A 17110-nucleotide genomic window follows, 5' to 3' on the forward strand; every position below is an offset into this window, starting at 1 on the left:
CATCTATCAACGCTATTATTTACCGTTTTATCATGTTTCCATAGTAAAACAAACCTGAAAGCGAAAAGGATCTACAGCAGTGGCATACAATACGAAGCGAACGTATCTGAAGGGCAGGCACCATTTTACAAATAATACAAGCACGTCTACTACAAGGGAAGCGTGTTTTAAAATGATTAAATGCACACCTGTTTCTCCAGATGCCTCTCTCCTCTACACGACACAAAGTTATTCAACAGTACAGGCTCCCAGCATTTTTACTGTCCCCCGGCTCTGCAAACTATGAAATTATAGTTCCGTGTATTCACAGGCTTGGAAAAGAACTCAGTTATTTATATAATAATAATAATAATAATAATAATAATAATAATAATAATTCTGAATACGTGTTTGAAATGATCGCATTGCAATTGCAGATCAGTGACCGTAGTAATGCATTTAAATGACAAATGAGAGATTATATTATTATTTTGAAAATGCAGGAGTGCCACTCTAAAATAAATCAATGCACACGTCTATCACTGTTGAAAACCGTACCTCGTGACCAAAAAAAAAAGAAGAAGAAGAAGCGCGGTACCCCAGCCGTTATTTTGGGGGTCATCATAACGTGCTAATGTTATCCTTCATTGAAACAAATAACCCCCGACCACGTGTAACGGGTGCGCGCACCGAAGAAAGGCTCGGCGGAGCGCGAGGCAGCATGGGAAAACGAGAACGTTGTTTAAGTTTTTAAAACAATGAGAACAGGTGAGCTGCTTTACCGCACGTTTTATCTATTGCCATCAGACACAATTTGCAGCGTGTGTCTTTGTGCACGTTTACATCGGAATAAATATATCTATAACGTTGTTTGCACGTTTAGTTTACGGTCCTCTTTGCTCTGTCTCACTCACTCACTGAGGATCCCAGCAACATGTTGAATATGGACTCTCGGGGTGCAGACAGGTCATGATTTCTTTCGGGCAGCTTTTAGTTTCTGTGGTCAAGTCAAGATGCATCTGGGGCGGCTCTGTAGCGGTGCACTGTTAAAGCTTTATTTGGCGTTGTGTTAGAGAAACATGTTGCTGACTTCATTGTCTTTTTGTGTGTTCTGCGCTGATTTCTGGTGTTTTCGAGGACCGTGTTTTACGTGTTTTCCGAGGACAGAGCACACGGAGGTTAAGTGACTTGCTCAGGGTCGCACACATTGATGAGAGTCAGCGGCTGAGCTGGGATTGAACCCAGCGTCTCCTGCTAGCAAGCCCCTTTCTTTAAGCACTGGCCCACCAAGCGTCCTCTGGTCATTGTACATTTACCACCTTGACTTCACTACCCCCTTTTTTTCTCTGCTCATCTGTCTGGAGCTGAGCTTTCAATCCTTGGATCATACTTTTGCAAAATTAAAAACATCTTCTGGTGCAACACCTATATTATTATAAGCAGCTGTATGTGTTCTCCATGTGTGGTCAGTACCCTGTTTGTAATACAATGTATCCTGAAATAATGCGGTGACAAGGTCATATAGGGTTAAAGTATAGGATTTGTCAGATTAGTTTAGCAGAGGCATCCCTACTGGTGTGAATCCTTCAGGAGTGACATTATCCACTGATTAGAAGCTGGAGTTCCAGATCTCTCTCACCCTCTCTCCAAAGACATTCCCTTGCCCTTTGATGGAGTTTGTGGTTTTTTCTGTGAATTTGAGAAGCCATTAAAAAAAAGAAATGGAAATAAGACTCCTGTTGCATAGCAATTAAACCCATTACTGGTTTTACTCAGAGTTTAATAAGACACACCTGAGCTTGTTACCTAAACACTGTAGCTAATCAAGCTGGTAGTAAATCCTGGAATGGGTGGCACTGCTATACAATCGGAGTCTTGTTTCCATCTCTGTTTCTAACTAGTTGCCTAACTGAATGTGCAACATTTCTCTTTCTTCAGCCCTGATGGTGTTAAACTAATGGCAGGAGCCTTTTTGGAGCTTCTTACTGGTAAAAGGAAACCCCCAAAAAGACAGCAACTACTAGAGAACAAGGGGACAAACAAACAGTCCTTTATTTTAGTAAATGGCTTATTTGTTAGCACACTGTCCCAAAGCCAGACCAGTTAAAAAATAAATAAACAAAATAACGAAGTAGTCCTACGTTAGCAGGTCAATGCGTATCGCATTGTCTGGCAGCACTAGAGTCTTTCTGTTAACGAGGGCTGTGACCAGATGGACATTTTAATATCTTTTGTTTAATCCTTTCCCTAAACAAAGCACAGGGAAGCAGGACTGGAATGGTAATATCTGTTTCTGTTGACGGGACTCTGAGGTGCTGCAAGTCTGCAGAGCGCGTTAATGCAATAGGTGAATTAGATCATGCAACACACGGATATCAAGAGAGATTAAATAGAAAGAGGCCAATGCCTCTGCCTCTGTCTGGACACACTGTTTTTAAGGAGCCCTCCCTGTTCGAACCTTTATCTCTTCCACACTGAGTGACCGACTGCTGCGTCTTCTCAGGCTTCGGGTTTACCTCTCGGTTTAAAAAAATGTCTTTGCTTCCACATGACGAAGCAGAACCCGAAAGATTTGATGGCTTGTCTCTCTTGTACTGGTACGTCACAATATATTTTTCATACATTTGTTTTTCAGCCGCTGGGAACAACAACCAAGAAAAAAAACCCCTGTAGGTTTGTTCATTGCATTGTGTATCGAGAGATTTGGAAACATGCTGCTGACAGTAACTCTTGTGCTTATTTGTAGGCTGTAGTGCATCAGTTTGTTTGTCCAGTGATATAATAATAATAATAATAATAATAATAATAATAATAATAATAATAATAATGCAAACAATGCTCATCAACAAGAAAGGACAGAGGGAGGCGACAGAAAGTTATCCATTTGAAACTGCTTCTCCAGTTCTCAACATTTCAGTCCTCTATTCTGATGCAGAAATGTATTTCATTTTCCTGTTTCTAGCAAGTATTTTTTTTGTTTAAATGCTTTATACCGTAGTTAAATAAAGATTGAGTTTCAGTTATGTATGTGTACAGCAAGCCTGTATAAACGTTTCTCTGATAGAGATTGAGCAGGTCACTGCACAGCGTGGGGTAGTGTTAATGCTCATTGCGTTTCCTCTAGGGGTGTGAGGGGGGTAAGGGAGATTAAGCAGGATTCCAAAGCATTCCTGGTAGTCACTATTTCATTTGAGGTTCAAAGATAATTGTTTTCACTAAATATAATATTATGTGGTTTAGCATTCATTAACCTAGGTAGAACTTGCCCCAGTCCATTTGCACAGTTGTCTTCTATCTTTTATTTCGATTTTAAAGTCCGGCAAAGCGTTTTACAGAATGTGTAGTTTTTTTAAATAACGTACTTGCAGTCGTAGGCAGTATCAAGTGGAATTGTTTATTTCTTTTTTTATATGTCCGTTTGTGCTCAGATTTTATAAATAATTTAGTGACGTCAAACCACATAGCTGGAGACATTCATGCAACTGCCACTGCAGTGGAGCCATTTAAGGACACAGGAGTTGTAGCCCATTCAGTTTGATCGGGGCTTAGTTTCATTCCCAATGCGTGACGCAAAAGGGGTGAACATTTGAGAATCCCTTAATGTGAGGACACAGTAATACAGGGCTGATATCCACTGCATGGGACATGCACAATAATACAGGGCTGATATCCACTGCATGGGACATGCACAGTAATACAGGGCTGATATCCACTGCATGGGACATGCACAATAATACAGGGCTGATATCCACTGCATGGGACATGCACAATAATACAGGGCTGATATCCACTGCATGGGACATGCACAATAATACAGGGCTGATATCCACTGCATGGGACATGCACAGTAATACAGGGCTGATATCCACTGCATGGGACATGCACAGTAATTCAGGGCTGATATCCACTGCATGGGACATGCACAGTAATTCAGGGCTGATATCCACTGCATGGGACATGCACAATAATACAGGGCTGATATCCACTGCATGGGACATGCACAGTAATTCAGGGCTGATATCCACTGCATGGGACTTGCACAGTGATACAGGGCTGATATCAACTGCATGGGACTTGCACAGTGATACAGGGCTGATATCCACTGCATGGGACATGCACAGTAATTCAGGGCTGATATCCACTGCATGGGACTTGCACAGTGATACAGGGCTGATATCAACTGCATGGGACATGCACAATAATACAGGGCTGATATCCACTGCATGGGACATGCACAGTAATTCAGGGCTGATATCCATTGCATGGGACTTGCACAGTGATACAGGGCTGATATCAACTGCATGGGACATGCACAGTAATTCAGGGCTGATATCCACTGCGTGGGAGGTCCAAGCAGCCTCACTAATGAGAATCCTCTTATTATGGTTTAGAATGCAAGTCTAGCTTTGCATCAGATAGTAATGTTCTGTAAATTAGCAAATGTAAATGGCATGTTGGAAGGAAAGCATCCATTGGTTTCATGAATTTCTGTCCTGTAACAGTTATTTCGTTAGCTTGTAGGGGTGGCTTCGTGACTGTTACACTGTACAGTGTGCCTTTGAACAAATAAACTCACTTTCACGTTGTACCCCTAAACTCTTGATAACCTCTTAATAACACGGTTCTTACTGTCTGTGGGGCGGATTAAACACAGTACAGTGCAGACACTTTCGGAGACCGACAGGATTTGCTGGAACACGGGTGGTTTAGCTGAGCAGAGAAATGAAAGGGGCTGTTGGCATAGGGAATGGGAACAGCTTTACTAATTCAATTGAAAAGATTATTGATTTGTGATTAAGAAACAAATTCAAAGTAAACAGATTAACCCGATTTAAAAATAAATGCTGTCCATTCTATAAATAAAGAACCGGATAGATTTTGGGATTAATTCTTCTTTTTTAATTGACCTTGATCACATTCACCTCGTTCTTTCCTTGTCTAGTTGCAACTTTATTTAATAATTATGGGAACAGATAATTTAACCAGTGGGTGCTGCATTGTGATGCCAGTTCTTCTTGTCAGACCTCTCTCTTAATCAGCAGCTGGCTATCGCTGTATAAATTATCATCTCAATATAATTTTAATGAGCAGGCTGTCTCACGCTTGTAGCGTTGTCTATTTTCTAGTGTCCCTGGCACGCACGTTTGAATATTCGACCATGGCTTGAAATGTATTGGGTTTGAAATAGGTCCATGTTCATATTTGTTCATGTAACAGAACTTATAAAGGATTGTAACAAAGCGATGTGCTGCAAAAGGAAACCAGTGCATAAATGAGGTTGGGAAAAAAAAAATAGCTTCTACTGTAGCAGGTTTATTTTACTCCTGAGAGATACTGGAATATGACATGAATTATATTTCAAGGTAATTAAAAGGTAAATGAAACAATCAATCAATTTTAAAACACCAGCCTGTACTTTCTTGGAGTGGAAGTATTACCACTTGCTCACCACAGGGGTGGAAATAAGACTCCCACTGCATAGCAGTTTGATGCATTCTTGGTTTTACTGTGTTTAATAAGACACACCTGAGCTTGTTACCTAGACGCAGTGCTGGTCGTAAATCCTGTAATGGGTGACACTGCTATGCAACGGGAGTCTTCCCTCCATCCCTGACCTGAATATGCTGGTGTCTTTGTTGTGTATGCAGGATGATCATGGGTCCACATGGAATAAACAGAGCTGTCCAGCGCTTGGTGTTCTCTCGTTGTCAGCACGGTCTGGGTGAGTTTTCCGTTCAGATTCTCATGCTCTGCTTTTTACTTTTATTTATTTATTTATTTATTTAAATAAAATGCCACTTTTACCGCAGGTGTAAAGATCATTGGAGGATACCGAGAGCACACCGGTGAAGATTATGGCATTTATATCAAGAGGGTTCTTCCTGGGGGGGTTGCTGACAGGGACGGTATGGGTCTGGCCTTCAATGTTTGATACATTTTTACACTGATATACACCAGAAGCTCAAGGTTACCATGCAGCAGAAATGTGTTTGTAATGTGTCTGTACCACAGTGATATTGCACAGTCATTTAGCAGTTTTAATTAAAGGTATAGTGTAGGCTATTCTATATTCTATTCTGTTATATAATGTCTATATAATAATAATGAAATTAATAAAGGGAGTGTTATTTTTTTGTTCTGGTTCTTGACATTAGTACCCTGTTGTGTCACGCTTCATAACTAGCTTGTTAACAGATGTAAGCAGCCGTCACTTTGTGTTGCACTGCATGTTTGAATGTGTCTTCAGGATTGATTCTTGTGTAGGTTACAGAACATCTGGGAGAGGTCAGCAGGGAGACAAAGTGTGTTGCTCCTAATTTCAGGGTGTCTTTTCTTTACCGCAGGGAGACTACGACCTGGCGATCTTGTTTTGGACGTTAATGATGAGAGTTTGGGAGGTGTGACCAATGAGAGGTATTCTAATAAACTCTAAACATGCAGGCAGCCTGTGTTGATTAATGTAGTCGCTTGCATCATGGAGCAGGGACGTTGTTTTTATTAGAGCATTACCGTCCCACCTCTTCCTCCTCAGACTTTGCAAACTCTGAAATGTTTTTTCTTTCAGGGCGGTTGATATCCTACGGACAGCCTCTGCATCCAACCACGTATCCCTCTTGATCGCTCGGGATGAGGAGTCGAAGTAAGACGATGCTCATATCTTGAATTCAGTCACGTGTTAATAAATAGTCAGTAGATGTGCTGTGTGTGTATCTATCATTACAATACCCTATTCAGGCGATCGTCACAATTTGAATTGAATTGCAACGTTATTTAGGCAGTTGGACAGCTAATAGAATAACATCAGTAACTCTTCATACCAGTCTTTGCATGCCTTTTTTTACAGGTCTCAACAAACATGCTCCACATACATAAGAAGTAGGAGCTCAAATGGCAGTCTAATGATAGATAAACACATGGCATATTTATTCAGCACATGGTTTATTGCTTTATAATGAAATCTTTCTTTCTGCCACTCATAGTAAAGCGTTGCTGATATCTGTCCAAGTTTAAAATGGAAGTGCATACATGCACGGTGTCTTGTGTACGGGCAGTGAAGCACATGTGTGCTGATTCTGAGAACGCTGGGAGAGGGCTACAGTCAGTGCGGAACGTTTCGTTTACCATAGGCAAGACCAAGCTCAGTTGGAGCTCAGTACTGCTGCTTAGAGCTGTCAGGCTTTGCCAGCAATTGTTTTTTTTTTAAATGTTATTTATTAATTGAATATGCAATCAGCTATATATTTTGAAACCATCTTTAAATTTCAAATCAGCTTTGACAGAATAAATGGTGTACAGTACTTGGCACAAGATGAGTCAAACAGTATTTAGCCATTTTTATTGGAATGATAAAAACTGTACAATAAATCTTTTTTTAAATTTTTTTGTAATGATAATTTGCAGTGATCGCTGTCGTCTTTTATAACTAAATCTCTCACTTCAGTTTTATAATTTCATATAATTGGTACAGGCTGGGCAGAGTTTTTACAGTGCTTTGTGCTAAGACTAATTTAAGTGTGATTATTCGTCTGATGTTATTATCTTTAGCTAAGCTGGGTTTGAGGGGCTAGCAAGGAGTTAATGGGAGCCTCTGCTTGCTGAGAAGCAGTGGAAGGGACCCTGTTTTGCACAGTTAAAAGGGGTATTCCATATACTGGTGAATTGATTTTCAGCTTGTGGTGCCAGTTCTTCCCACAACACTAGAAGTCAGATTCCTCTCCCTATTCACTTCCTGTGTTACAGGTAACAGTGTATCCCTGTGTCTGTTATGTGCAGGTATTTATTGTGATGATCAGTGATTTATTGTGATTAATAGCGCTGTGGCCGGATAGATGGGTCAGTGAAGTCTAGAAAACAAAAAGAGTTTGACAGTAGTTTATGTGGAAAAAGAGATACAAAATTAGCATTCAAACCTTGGTTATTATCACACAGCTTTGGTATTGTTGAGCATCTCATTGACAGTTTTCTCTTGTAACCAGCAGAGGGTGCAAAACATTTGTATTTTGGTTTTCTAATAAGTTCTGCAACAGTTAGCATGTGCGGGTTGCAGGTTTCTTGCAAACAAAAATACGTGGAGTATTTATTTTTACATAGGGTTAATGATGACATTACACCTTATTTTACAATGTGTTTTTTTAGGAGAGTATTTCGTGAGCTGTTGGAGAAGTACGGTTCTCATAGTAATGCAGGGTCTGAACGAAACTCCCCTACTCAGCTACCAGCTGGTGAGTAATGCAGTATTTCTGTTGGGAATTCTTGTAGCCTTTTGTAACAGTCGTTCACAATAAAATAAAAACATCTGCTCTGACACAGGCTTACGAGAAACTCCTGCCAACCAAGAGCCTACTGTCAGCACCCTGTGAGACATGTTAACTTGTGAGATCTGCTGGAGATGCAGCTTTTGTACAGCATGGTCTGTGTGTAACGGGTTACCAGTGTCAGGCTGACGCTGTTTGTCCTGCAGAGGAGCTCTTTGCAGTGTGACCCTGGATTTTTCTTGCTGTTTTTCAGGGAAGATGACAGAAAGCACATCATCCACTTCTTCTTCCTCGAGGTCTCAAAGCCCCCAGCTGCTGAGCCCGAAGGATATTGTTCCCAGCTACAGTAGCAGCTATGGAGTTGCGTCAGTAGCCAAGTGAGTAACCCAACGCGTTTGAGGCTGGTTTCCGATCGGGGCGGTTAGTAGGTGGGAATCTACAGTGAAGTCTGTGCTCTACAGGGACTCATTGAGGGAGATACACCATGGAGAGAGTTCCAATTTAAATACATCTAAAAGGGCATCTGTCTGCCCCAACCCACCAATGTGCGTGAATGATAATGCTCATAGATCTGCTAAAGGCCAGCAAGTGGGTTTTTAGGCTATTTAAAAATCAGACTGTTTCGCCCCTCCCATTTCAAAGACAAATACACATTTTCAAGTGAGTCCAGCAATAGGTTTCATTGAAGCAAGCAAGCGTTCAAAGAAGACACAGAAGTGCAGCTCTTGTGCATAATTAATAAAAGCAAGCATGCTCTAACAAGAAAAAAAACAGATAGCCAGCCAGCCAGCACTCTGTTAGGCACGTGCAGTAATTCCTGAGAACATCGTACAGGGCCCATCTTATTGACATGAGTTACATTGTTACAACTTACTTCCTTTATGCTTTCAGATACGCAGACCGCTCTAGTATAAGAGAAAGGATAACTGTACTCACAACTCCACACCAGTCAGCAATATGATATACTCATGCAGAAATATCATTTTTTTCAGGCACTGAAAATTGATTGTAGCTAGTTTTCCTAGTGCTAATCCTGCGCCGATGAAAGTAAATCCGATAGTGTTTTTATCTACACCTTTTAATTGGGCAGTTTCCACACCACACACTTCAAATATTTTGAATTTGTTATAAAAAGACTACTGTCCCAGATTCCCGCTAATTATTATTATTTTTTAATTAAGTTGTGAGGATTCCGTCTTGAGCTGAGCTTTTAATTCTGCTTTCCTTCCTCCCAGTGACAATGCAATTCAGTTGATATGCATTGCCAAGGAAACAGGTCTAGGCTTGCACGTTGTGGGAGGAGCTGATCGACCAGAGGGACCAATGGTGTACGTTCAGGAAACTGTAGCAGGAGGAGAATGCCAGAAGGTGACTGTTATCTCTCTCTGTTTGGTTTACGCCTTCAACACAGAATGCAATACTGGTAACTGGACAGTTTTGATTTAAAGGGATTCAGATTAGTGTTCGGTTGGGGGGGGGGGGGTAAAATGTACTGGGGTTGAGAACGTGTTCAAAAATAACCTCTACAGACAGAGAATATTGGTAACCTTTTGCAGTAGCTCAGAGGTGCGGTTGTGTAACACTGTCTTGATTCCTGTTTAACTAGTTTTGTGGCATCCTCCATCACTTCATTTATATTAAATGTGTTGGTGTAATGTCTCTCTCTCTTGTTCGATCTATTTTTATCTCTCTGTCTGACCAAGTCTCTTAGAGGTGGAACAAATAATACAGAGCTGTCATTAGAATCAGAATAAACTGACAAGTCATTCTGTCACTTAGAGTGTGATGGAACTGATAGCAGGCTTTTTTTCCGCTTCTGTTTTCGAAAGCACCTGGAAATGCTAGAAGAAAATGTCTCATGTTAGCCTTTCTGATGCTGTGTATGACAAGGTGTTGTGTAAAAGCCGTGTACCTCTATGGGTATCTCACAATACCTTTCACAGAAGCTGTATGGAGTGTGCTGAGACTTTTCTAACTGTGTTAAATTACAGTGGGAGCTGAAATGCATATCTTATACCCACTTTCTCTGTGCAGTCTTTATACCTGCTGCACAGAATGGTGATGTTATGATTGTTTAAGACTAGATGAGGGTTGCTTTTCATTTAAGAGTCAAACCATTGCCAGAGGTGAAACTAGCAGAGTTCCTGTTTGGGCAGCTAATTATACACACAAAGGGCAGCTCTTTGTTTTAAGAGACAGCTCTTTAGGAACCACATAAGTACGTTTGTAGGTTTTACTGTAGTACTGGCACATGAGCTCTGCCCCTTTGCCTGGCTTATCTGTGGTTAGTCGAGCTGCAGAAACAACGATCCGATTATTCAGATTGAGCGGTGCCCAGCAAGCAGGTTCTGACACCCAGGTGTGGGTCAGTGGCATTGATTGAGTTCATTTACCACTCCAGTTAAAAAACCTTCAGAATGAAACAGTCAGTGCGTGCAAGTAATCGCTTTGTGCAGCTCTAGTAGTTAGCGTAATAACATTTGAATTGGTACTTGGCTAAATTTTATACCAAATAGTGCATGTGTTAATACTCTACAGGCAGTTATATACCTGGTGCCCAGGGTGTATTTACTGCATCTTAAAATAAAACGTTAGAAGAAACTAAGTCATTCCAATTCTGAACATTTTGAATTTATGGATAATTTAAAATGTTACAAAGTAATCCTGCAACCTGCTGCAAATATATTGCATTTTGTTTTTGGTTGCAATTGTTTTTTTGTAACACAAGAGGGCAGTGTCTCTTAAAATATTAAACTCTGCACTCAGCTCTATATCCATTGATACTATATATATAAGACTCGTATCAATAACGTTAGAGGACTCTTAAGGAATAATTGTATATTATAATTGCACCTTTTCATATTAGCAAGTTGTATAATGATTATAATATTTTTTTAATACCTTTATTTAATTCTCCATTAGGATGGTCGGCTTAGGCCTGGGGATCAGATTGTATCTGTAAATAAGGAGTCCTTCATTGGCATTACATATGAAGAGGCAAACAGTATATTAACCCAGACGAAACTCAGGTATGTGGCATGGCATTTTCTTCATTTTTGTTGTGAGATCCACTATAGTTTAGACCAGTTCTATAGACCTCCTGGTTTTTTCTCTGTATTTTTCTGTTCAGCTCCAGTTATTTGCTTGCAATAATAGACAGCTCCTTGGCAGCCTCAGTAAGTTTGAGATGAAAAGAGATGATCCAGTCTTCAGGAAATTAAACATTCCAGACACAGAAGACCCTGCAACAGTCTGGCTCCACAGTGGTCATCTGCTTTACATTTCTGTGCACAAAGCTTTAGACCTGAGGTTCATGGAGATCCCCCCCCAAGTGTGTGGAATGAGCATTGCACATGCTGCAAGCAGAGTCACTAAAGTTAACCACAATCTCTGTGCTGCTTTTCATCTGGCATACCATCCTCCTCTGACACATTGCTACTGTGTGAATAACAAAGGCTTTGGCGTGACGAGGTCCGGATCACTAAAACAAGTTAAGAGGATGTGAAAAATAAACTACTCTCGAAAAATACAAAGTCTCCAACTGCTGTCCTGTAGCAGATTCGCTGTCTCCTACACAACAGATTGTGTGTATTAGCATTACCATCTGCTGTATACAGAAGGTCTTGTTATTCTCTTCTAAACCCGTTAAACTTTTTCTGAGCAAAACTTTTCTGTTACCATATCAGTTTACAGCAAGGATAATTAAAATTATTATTATTTTTTTTAATAGTTTTTAGTTTTCCTAAAGACCTACATTGGCAAACAGTGCAACAAGTTGAGGCAGATCCTTTCCATGTTTTATCTTTATAGCAGTTGTTTGCATGCCCTGGTAGCTTGCTGGTGCAGCTGAAATGTTAGTTTTGCACTGAGCCCAAATGCACTTGGTCCAGTTCATTGTCAAGCCTGTCAATATTAATGCATAGGCTTCAGCAATCAAACAATGAGTGAGTCTTGGATCTGTCTATTTATCTAGGTAGTATTAAGGAAGTCGCAAACTAATGACGCTTTGTTTTAAATTCAGACCAGATCCGACGGTGGAAATCGCGTTCATTAGGAGAAGCTCCGGGTGTGGCCTCCAGGCTAAAGGGAATGGGAATCTACTGAGACCCACGGGACTGGGTCTCCACTCTCCCCCGGGGAACCTCATTCCAAAGATGTCATCCACCCCCAACACGGGAAGCGAAACCCTGCCTTCAGTGAAACTCAGCCAAGTAAGACAGCAGGTGCACCGGGCCCCTGTGGAAGTGCGGAGACGTCCCTGCAGAACGGAGCCCCCTCATTGTAACGCTGTACTGGGGAGGCCTTGTTGTACTGCATGTGTGAGGTCTTTTAATGCGAGTGCTACTGAAACAGTGTTAAAAAAAAAAGAAAGTAAACTTACTTGGGAGATTTTTTTTAATTTCTTTTTTTCTTAAATGTGTTTGTAGTGACGCTTGCGTGCTTCAGAGATTGTGTGACACATTGGAACTCATGAAGTCCTGACACAGTCCTAACATTACAAATTGAATGTGAAAGGTGACAAAGAAAAAGAGATATGTTGAGAGATGTTGTTTGATTCATTGTTTCAGATCCGTGCGGCTCCTAAGAGAAGAGACCAGTCTCCTGTGCTCTCGCCAGACCGCACTCTCCCAGAGGAACCCGGCTCTGGTAATTTGTTCTTTTAAAAAGAAATGCCAGTTATTAGCACTGAGGAAAGGTGGTTCACAGTTGTACTGGCTGAATCAAAACTGTCAGTGCACCTCAGTCCGAACCTGCCCCTGTCCACCGAAGCTGAAAAGAGACCCCTAAACATTTCCCTTGAGCAGGATTTGACCCAGGCCTCGGGGATGAAGGCTAGTGCTGATTCCAAGTGCCAAACACTGGATGGTACTCTAGCACAGTGTATTTATGAATATGGCAGGTGCTGAGGAAAAATAAAAGTTAACAATTATTTATTCAAAAATGTGGGCGTCATCAGTCGGAAAACTGACAATATGTTCAAATGTTCTTCAAGTATTGTGGTGGGCTCACAGCTCTCAGCTCAAAGCATACAAAAGAGGGGTCTGTTTACAAAACCAGTGAGCAGCTACAGGAATCAGTAGGCTCAGTGAGGCCCACAGAAGAGATTTATTCTGAAATGATGCTAGGAGAAGTTGCTATGGTTACTGTGCACCCAGGTTTGGCATGTGGAAATGAAAACGTGTGTGTAGCTACAGTCCACGGAGAAATTCATCTAGCAAGATCGTTTTGGCAAATCCTGCTAATTTCTTAACATTGTACATATGATTTTATGTCTTCAATACAGTCCACTACCTATGTGGGATTTCTAGAGTGTGTTTTTTTTACTCGGAATCTTGGGAAACATTTGGGGGGGGGGGGCGGTTGGCGGGGGAGTCAGCCAGCTTTGCATGGCTATGAGTACTATCCTCCATAAAGCTCACACCACATGAGAAAGATGTTCAGGGTCATTGTTTGATAATGTCAATGGTATATCCTTGGATGTTGGAGGTCAGGTATGTTCCTTGCTAGACGAGCAAAGTCACCCTTTCCCTGCACAGTGGCCATGCATTCTGCCTGCGGTTATTCTTTATATCAGACAGTGCAGCAAAGCAAAGGGCTGTGAGACGATGCATCTCACATAAAAGGGCTCAATAAATTCACTGTGCCCGTCATTCATCTGAAAATCAATCTCTGCTCTAATTCCTGTCATTTTGTGTAGATCATTATTCAGGTCATTCACTCTGAAGTTTGAAATACTCTTGAATGTGTTTTGCCTTTAGGCGCCTACTCCCTCCTTCAGTTTTTAAATGTGAATGGGGTCTGCAGGCAAGCAGCTGTATTTCAGTGGGGCTGGAGGATGTAACACGCATTGTGTTTCGATGGTAGTAAAGCTCTTGGTTTGGAAAGTTGTGTCATTGTGTTGTGTTTTCCTATCTTGGAATACTACAGAACACTATAAGGTAGATCAATGAATTGAAATTAAATGATAGTTTTCCCTGCGTTTCTGCATTCCCATTAGAGCCAGCTTTCCCTAGCTGGAGTGTAGCATTGTTGTGATAAGTGTGTGTGGTGGTGATGATTGGGGGGACTGTATTGAAATCGCTTTGGATCAGAAGCTGCTTTTAATTCTCAGGAATCAAAACTGAGATGCGATCTTCTTGACCCCTCTCTGAATTTTTTTTTTCAAGCTTGTCTGCGTGGACCTCACAGCTTTGCAGTATTTATGCTGGAGGGAGGATGGGGGAGTCTTGTACCCTGCCTGGCAGTGCCCTGAATTAGATGAAGCATTCCTTCCTGCTCTGTGCTTTGGGAGGGAGATCCCAGGGGAGCTGGTAAACACACACTGTACCACTGAGAGGGAGCGAGGGTTCAGAGAGCTCAAGAAACAAACTTGTGTTGTGCCAGTTTCGAGGAGACTGTGCCTGGCCCCTTTAAGTCTTTTAGCTCTGTGTGTAAATGGCTGTGTTACGTTTGATTTATTTCTGTAAATAGATCGATAGGAGATGGGAGTCTTTTGTGCTTGCTGGAAGCTTGTATTTAACACTGTATTTTTAATGTGTTTATATATTTATTAAAAACACAGAAGTTTGGTTTTAGTTTGGAAAGGGCAAGGTGAAAAATTGCCCCTTAATCCAGGGAGCCAGGTTCAATTGTGTAAAAACACCTGTATCAGAGACTAGATAGTTGCATGTACAAAAACACTTGTTTCTGCATTCAAGTAACTTATCAGTCATGACAGTCCTGAGATATATATATATATATATATATATGTTTGTCAGCCTCTGCCTTTTCTTTTCATTTGATAAATGTGGGCGCTCTTTTTCTTTCTTCTGGGAGCGCTATCCCCAGAGGAAAGGTATTAGAGACACAGAGATGCTGAAAGCATGTGAATCTGTTTGGGTTGCTATGACTACTGGGATATTAACGGCTGAAAGAAATCAGGCCGCTTGTTGGAACAGACGTCGTCGTTTTGTTGTTCACAGAAACACGTTTTCTAGTGGTAGAAGTGCCCTAGCAGTACGCTAACAGTCATGAGCTGATCATTAAGCAGAAGAACAGGGTAATGAAAACAGCGCAGACGAGGAAAGGAGAACAAAGGGCAACGTAGGTGTCAGAGCTGCTTATCTGAGTGCAGCTGCAGGAACCAGAACACAGCCATCTGCTTTTACACTGCCATGTCATTTCTTACTCATGTTGTTGCTGGGCTTTTTTTTTTTTTTTTTTTCTAAAACCTATACCGAGCATCAAAAGAAACTTTTCACTATTATAACACATTTATTAGGTAACACATAAAATAAGGTATATAAATGATGGACATTGACAATGTTTTTGGTTTCTTTTTAATCACTTGATCATTCATCCTTGACCATGACACACTTGAGTGACTGACTGAAGCACTTAATCACCTAATTAGCGAGGCAGTTGATTGGAATCTGGATAGGGAGCGATTTCAGCTGTTGAATTGCAAGCTTGAATAAAAGCAATAAAGAAAATCACAGAAAAAAAAAAAAACAATGTGCCACATCTGTCAAGAGACATGCAATCATCATGCTGGAGGCTGGACTGGGGCAGCGTACTGTGGCTCGCCGTCTTGGGTGCTCACAGCCAGCAATTTCAAACCTGGCGAGACGGTATAACCAGACAGACTCTGTCAATGACAGGCCACGAACTGTGAGACCAAGAGTCACAACACCTGCCCAAGATCGACAGATCATTCTGCAGCATCTTCGTGATGTTAATTGTTAGTCAGCACAATAGAAAGTCACTGCACCTGCTTTGTCATTTTTTGATGACATCTAGTGAATTTTATCTAAATATAAGTGATACGTTTCGTTTGATGCTCAGTATATATCATATTAGCAGGTGGCTATCTGAAAATTCGTTTCGACTTAATCGTTTCCCTTCATTTTGCATTGCCTGTTGGTTCTCTGCTGTTGAATGCATGTCAGTCTCTGTACTGCCTGGACCTGTGAACTACTTGTTCTTTCTTTTTACAGAGCTCATTTTCCTAGGCGTTAGGATGTGTCTTCTTTCCACTCCCCCCAGTCTGTACAACAATTTTTTTTTAAATAAGTCATATAAAAGAAATGGCATTTGTATGCATTCGGAATTTTTTTTTTTTTAATCTGAAATCGAATAATAGCAGCTAATGCAGGAGCATGCTATTGGATGATTGGGTGCGATGCACATGGCTTCTACAATTCCCAGAAATGTTATCTGTTTGTTAATTTATTATTTACACCTAGAGCAAATCTCATGAATCGAAAGGGGTGCTGGCAGATCTTTGTATGATTCATTTGCTTGTATGAGGAGTTTCTTGCTTTCACTCACAGCTCGGCTCATTTTTTTCTCACCTGTTTGTGATCCTGCATGCTGAGAGTGTTCTTGTCTCTAAGTGACGGTTGATTCTGTGTCGTTCCAGCCGTCTCTCCCAGTCCCATGGAAGGCTACACACCCAAAGGAAGAAAGATTTCCCTCAATTCCACGATTCGATTGAAGCTGGACAGACTGCAGCAGGTCAGGCCACTGCTCATTGCTGTCTTCTGCTCACTTTCTCATATTGTAGTTATCCCTGCAGCCCCCCTACACCAGTATAAAACAGAAAAACAGTGGTCTTTTAGCACGTTTCTTATTACTTGGTACTTCTCTAAAGTGGCTGTTAGGATAGCAGCAGAATTAAAATGTAATCCATCAGATTCTGTGACCCTTATATACACTTAAAGACTGGCTTGCTAATCTATATACAATCTATATACAACTCCAAGGAATAGGTTTCTAGTCTACCCCTGAGTAAAAGTTGATTTTGATACGTTATACTTTTAAAAGGCCAGTATGTGAGTGAAGTATCCATCAGCAACTGTGCCCAAGTTGGAATCCTTTCTGTTCGTTTCCATTTG

The 17110-nt window shown here is 41.1% G+C and overlaps 1 protein-coding gene across 1 annotated transcript in view; it reads left to right on the forward strand.

Moving 5' to 3' along the window:
• The first annotated feature begins 208 nt into the window (after nt 1-208).
• Nucleotides 209-17110, forward strand: part of LOC121296436 (syntaxin-binding protein 4-like) — a 43759-nt gene continuing 26857 nt past the window's right edge. Inside the window, exons 1-12 of the mRNA XM_041222007.1 lie at nt 209-747; nt 5628-5701; nt 5790-5885; nt 6324-6393; nt 6545-6619; nt 8116-8201; nt 8488-8611; nt 9470-9602; nt 11157-11263; nt 12256-12445; nt 12803-12881; nt 16636-16730. Coding sequence (XP_041077941.1) covers nt 5629-5701; nt 5790-5885; nt 6324-6393; nt 6545-6619; nt 8116-8201; nt 8488-8611; nt 9470-9602; nt 11157-11263; nt 12256-12445; nt 12803-12881; nt 16636-16730 — 1128 coding nt within the window. The 5' untranslated portion in view covers nt 209-747; nt 5628. The remainder of the gene's footprint in view (nt 748-5627; nt 5702-5789; nt 5886-6323; nt 6394-6544; nt 6620-8115; nt 8202-8487; nt 8612-9469; nt 9603-11156; nt 11264-12255; nt 12446-12802; nt 12882-16635; nt 16731-17110) is intronic.

The sequence above is a fragment of the Polyodon spathula genome, chromosome 21, assembly GCF_017654505.1.
Source record: "Polyodon spathula isolate WHYD16114869_AA chromosome 21, ASM1765450v1, whole genome shotgun sequence".
Lineage (NCBI taxonomy): Eukaryota > Metazoa > Chordata > Actinopteri > Acipenseriformes > Polyodontidae > Polyodon > Polyodon spathula.